Raw genomic sequence first — 5,429 nt, 5'->3', positions numbered from 1 at the left:
ATTTTAAAAAAAAAGGGCCAAAAGGAAGTTGTTTAGCCGATTGCAAGGGTAGTTGCACCAGCCTTAGTCCTGTTGCTTTGTGTTTATACAGTCAGCTTATAGGCTTCTAAAGATCATTTCTTTAATGGGTATTTGAAACTTTAACTAGAAGTTTAAATTAATAATATCTAATTCTAATAAAAGATATTTGTAGTGCAACGGCATATCATATTACTTGTACACTTATTTAATAAATTTTATCACGTATATATTCATTTAAAAATGATTAATCATGAATATGTTCAAAGACAATTAAGAGAATAAATTTAAAACATCATAAAATATGCATAAAAATTCTTTACTAAACTGTGTTCTTATAAGTTTTTAAAGATTTTATGTCATATGTCTATTATTATTGCTTATACATGGTATAAACTTATTCTTGTTTTATTTTATTAACAACCATTCACTTTCAGGTTATTAAAATATATCAAAACTGGTGCAATTGTTATCAAGTTGCTTGTGTGTATCTTTTCTACCCGAGATAGATAAATAACAAAGTTTGTATTTCTACTATATGTTGTAAGTTCAGGAAATGAACATATTTATGTATAGGCATTAAATCGAGATAAATAAAGAAGTTAAATATTGTTGAGTTGTGTTCCACATTAGCTACTAAAAATGAAATACTTGGGTTAATAAGTAGGATATGTTACTCTACCAAATAGGTTACTCCTTTGGATTGAATATTTAAAAATTGTAGGCCAAGTCCCTCAGCAATTGGTATCAGAGATACACCTTAGTAGCTGGGATGGGGTGGTGGAACAATTTAGGTGTGTATTAGAAGAAAGGGTTTCGTCCGAGGAGAGATTGTTGAGTTGTGTATCACATTGGCTAGTAAAAGGGTGATACTTAGGTTAAGGACTGGAGTCCAGTGGTGGTTTCATCCGGGGGCTTATTGAGTTGGGTTCCACATTGCCTAGTAAAATGGAGATATTTGGGTTAAATATGACAAGTCACTCCACCCACTAGGTTATTCTTTTGAGTTGGATACCTAGAAATCCTAAGACAAATCCCCTAACAAATATCCTCATAATTACATAGTTAGAAATCTCAATGATTGGTTGATTGGTAAATCTTATTTTGAAAATTGTGGACGTGATAGAGGTTTTATTTGAGTGATTATTTTCTTTAACGATCCGTTCTCGCTAAAGCAAATAAATAAGATTAACAGATTATAGCTAGGTTAGCGTATTATTGAAACCGTGTCACCAAGGCATTTTCCATATAAACAATTCAAAGGGAAACAAAAGTCTCTCTGTCTCATATGCTATTATTCATCAGATAAATATATAGAATACTCATCACGTTAAAAAAATTAAAAGTGCAACTAGATCTGTTGCTTATGCAATGTATCTTGTGTTTGTTTGTGAATATATATATATACAAGTTAAACAAATATACCTTTTGTGCGTCAGCTATGTCTGCATTTTCTCAACCTTTGATTCAAAAACCCTCTCACTTGAGTTGGCAACCTATACCCCCCCCCCCCCCCCCCCCACCACACACACACACACACACATATGTACAAATTATTTTTTTCATCAAAGCTTTGCCATATTTTTTTTCATCACCAATAGTAAATTAAATAGCAGGCAAGCAAAGGCAAGAGGTAGGTTTTGAGCTATATATAAAATAATATTAAAAAAATGACCTTAGTTTTGGTGGCAACTAAACTGGCCAACAAAGCAAAATATTTATCTCTATCTAACTAGCTGCCCTTTAAATTTTATCAAATCCTTATCTTCAGTGCTGACAATCTATTACATATATATGGAAGAAAACTAAAGCAAGGTGTGTCATAAGCTCCATCGTACGTTGTTACCGCTTAAATGTTAAGTTTTAACTAATCGAGTGATTAATTACTTAATGTGGTTTCAAAGTAGCTTAATTCTGATCAACTAGGTGTTTAATTCATTCCCTCTCTTCTCTATCACATGATTGTATTTGATATTGGATCAAATCATAAGAGAACCTCATCCTAATGTTAAAATATATAACAAATTAATTTTTTCTTTCGTTGTGATTGATTTAGTGGTTTGTGCTTTTTGAAGAAGTGTTTTAGAAACTAAAATATTATTATCGAGTACTTATTCTTTTTTCAAATTAGTTATTATATTACAATAAACTGATATTACAACCAAAAGGCCATTGGAAGTCTAAATTCATACAAAACTATAAATAATTATAGTATAGTTCGTTCTATCGAACAAAGTTCTTTTGTACAAGCTAAGCAATTTTTATCAATGGATTACTTGATGATCATGGTAAATTAGGTCCTTGTACATACACTTCATGTCCATGGACCAAGCATATATGATTTTGTTATCTAAGTTTCTACAAGTTTAATCCTTCTTTTTCAACATTAAAGTAGTAGAATGGGATATTTTTTAATTTGAACTTTATTAAGTTTTTAAATATTTACTACCATGTATCTTTTAGTGATATTGCGTGAATAAAATTTGATTTTTTTTTTATCAACTATCAATAGACTTAAATTATTTATTTTATAAATGATTTATTCAAGAGAGAATTCTAATACTAAGGGAATAGTAGTGATGTATGGAGAGATGCATTTTATTCGTTTTTTTGCTGTATTGTCTTGAAAGGAATAAACGAAGTGATCAGAAAACGGGGAGTTTTGATAAGGGGATCGACAAGACAAAAAGAGAGAGGAAAAAAAAAGGGAAAGAGCGAAAGCAAAAGTAACAATCAGAAACATGGGCTCGTGCTTCTGCTTAATTTAATTACTTATATTAGAGAGATGACACATAAGACCAAACCATGTGCTTGCTCTATAAAATAAAATAGACAAAACAACAACACTACTGCACCAACTTAATTAATTAATTGGACTAAGTAATTATAAAATAACCCTAACTTCCGAATGGTGAGCTCTTTGCCTTTGGAATCTGCCTTCTCCTTGTGGAATTAAAGTGTATTTTCCTATCTTGGAATATCTAAGCAATGTGTAATTTACTGAATGAGAACTTAAAATGGCTGCAAACTAACACCACCCAATTGGGATCCTAATCATTTAGGGTTTCAAAATTTTGGAGGTGGAGAAGAATATACACGGCCCATAGATTAATTGTCCCTACTTTTTATTTTTTTAAAGTATTTTTAAAATTCTTTTTTGCTTGACATGGATGGAGATGCCCAAGTGTCTCCAAACCCTTCTCAAAAGTCAAAATTAAAGTAGGGTGATGCCCCCAGGAAAGCTGAAGAATTTAACATATATTTATATTACCATGTAAAAGGCTTTGGTCATTTTTTTAATACTTAGATCTATAGAAAGACAGCCATGATTTCCTCTCTTACTCAAAAAGAACATATATAATAGTTCACTTAATTAGGTATATGTTAAGGCCTATTCAAACGTAATAATTATGTTGACGATAATGTTTATAATGTTCAAACTAATTACACTAATTTGGGGTCTCATCTCGTTATCTGTAATTGGCCAGTACCAATTATGGATTAGGTCGGCCACCGATTTGTTGTTAATAAATTATAAACATTAGACGGCTAAGCAATTAGCAAACAATTATACCCTAATTAAAATGTTCTTTTAATCATTTTTAATTTACATCTTAAAAGAAAAAGATAATCATTTAATCTTGTGATGACATCAATTAGAAGGAACCGAAAAAGTAAAAAGAAGAATAACCATGTGGGTGTTTGAAAATTCACATGATCATGAGAAGGAAAAAAAAAAAGATGCAAAACAATTAAAGCCATGACAAAGCAAAGGTAATGAGGTTCTTGTATTTTAGTCACTATCATAGTAGAATATAATGAACTTGAGCTAAAATGCCAGATAAGCCAAGAAGAGATGAGCTGTCAAGTTCTAATTGGTTAGTGTCGGCAAAGCAAACCACATATTCGAAAATGGCTAGCACTAATATGGCTTAGAGAAAATGGAAGCCGGTAAGTGCCTACGTGGTAACCTTATATTCTTTTGAATAAGTATAGATCTGAGTCAGCAGATAACTTCAATTGTTTTGTGTAATATACTAGAGTGTATAGCTAGGTTCCCTTCTCCTTTATTTAATTTAATTTTAATTTATTTCTCTTAGCTTTTCTGAATACTATAAATATTCCATAGTTTCTTGACTTTGTATCATTCCTATCTCTCTTTATTGTTTCATCATAAAAATTGTATCAACAGTTTCCTAAAATGGAAAACTTCATGCACAAGGAAAATTACCCGTCTTATTTTCATGGATTGGCAACAGGATCCAAGTTCCTTGGTGACCAAGTCACTTGGGGTGCATTAAGTAATGCTTCTTGTCAAGATGATTCGAGTGTGGAGTCTAGTTCATCTGCAGAAGAGGCCTGTGGTGCCAATTTGATTAACAAAATTCCTGGATTTGTTAAACGGGATGTTGTAAAAGAAAAAAATTCGTCCATTCCATTTGTTTCAGGATTTGATTCTGTTCCTGTAAATTTCCTGGAGTCTTTTCCAAAACTAAACCGGCAAGCTGCTGCAAATCAAGTTTCTGATCAACCACCTTCTTCTCCTTCTTCGCTGTCGAATTTCCCAAATTTAACTTTGTTTTTTCAGGGATCTCCCATGTTAAACCCTTCAGCAGCAGCTGATGATGATTCACTTGGCAATAAGGACACTTCATTTACCCAGTTGCCCCAGTCAAGTAATGAATGGCTGAAAATGAATCAGAGCTTGGCAAATTATTCATCCAAGGGTTTTGGTGATTACTGGCTGAGCACAATCAAGACACAGCCAATGAAATACACAGGAAGAAAACTACAGAGTCAGCATCATCATCATCAAAAGTGTAATTCCTTAGAGGCCACGGCGATGGCGTCTCCAGGAAAGCTGTTCAGGGGAGTGAGGCAGAGGCATTGGGGGAAATGGGTTGCAGAGATAAGGCTTCCGAGGAACAGAACAAGGGTTTGGTTGGGGACTTTCGACACGGCGGAGGAAGCTGCAATGGCCTACGACACAGCTGCATACATGCTGAGAGGAGAATATGCTCATTTGAATTTTCCTGAGCGGAAGCATCAACTCAAGGCCAATTCTTTGAATGGAAACACAGCTACTCTTCTTGAAGCAAAGTTGCAAGCATTATCTCATCAAAAACCTAATAATGACCAGCAGCAGCAGCAGCAGAAGCAGGCACCAACAACAAAGAAGAATAACATCTCTCATCAGGAGAACACATCGAACACAAATAAAAAACTCAAAGGAATATTGGAGAGCAAAGTAGTCATTGGATCTCATCATCAAGAGCTTGTGATGGAAAATAAGAAAACTCATCATCATCAAGAGGTGTTAGATGTGGATGCTGTTCAGTTAAGTAGAATGCCTTCATTGGACATGGATACGATCTGGGACTCTCTTTTAGTCCCTGATTCATGACAACAAG

General features: G+C 33.4%; 1 protein-coding gene across 1 annotated transcript; it reads left to right on the top strand.

Annotated features, from left to right (window-relative positions):
• The first annotated feature begins 4,184 nt into the window (after nt 1–4,184).
• On the top strand, nt 4,185–5,429 carry LOC18033261 (ethylene-responsive transcription factor ERF062). The gene has a single exon (XM_024184599.1). The coding sequence runs from the start codon at nt 4,220–4,222 to the stop codon at nt 5,420–5,422; it is 1,203 nt and encodes a 400-aa protein (XP_024040367.1). The 5' UTR covers nt 4,185–4,219; the 3' UTR covers nt 5,423–5,429.

The sequence above is a fragment of the Citrus clementina genome, unplaced genomic scaffold, assembly GCF_000493195.1.
Source record: "Citrus clementina cultivar Clemenules unplaced genomic scaffold, Citrus_clementina_v1.0 scaffold_9, whole genome shotgun sequence".
Lineage (NCBI taxonomy): Eukaryota > Viridiplantae > Streptophyta > Magnoliopsida > Sapindales > Rutaceae > Citrus > Citrus x clementina.
The sequence above is the reverse complement of the archived record's forward strand: the minus strand, read 5'-3'. Positions and strand labels throughout refer to the sequence as shown.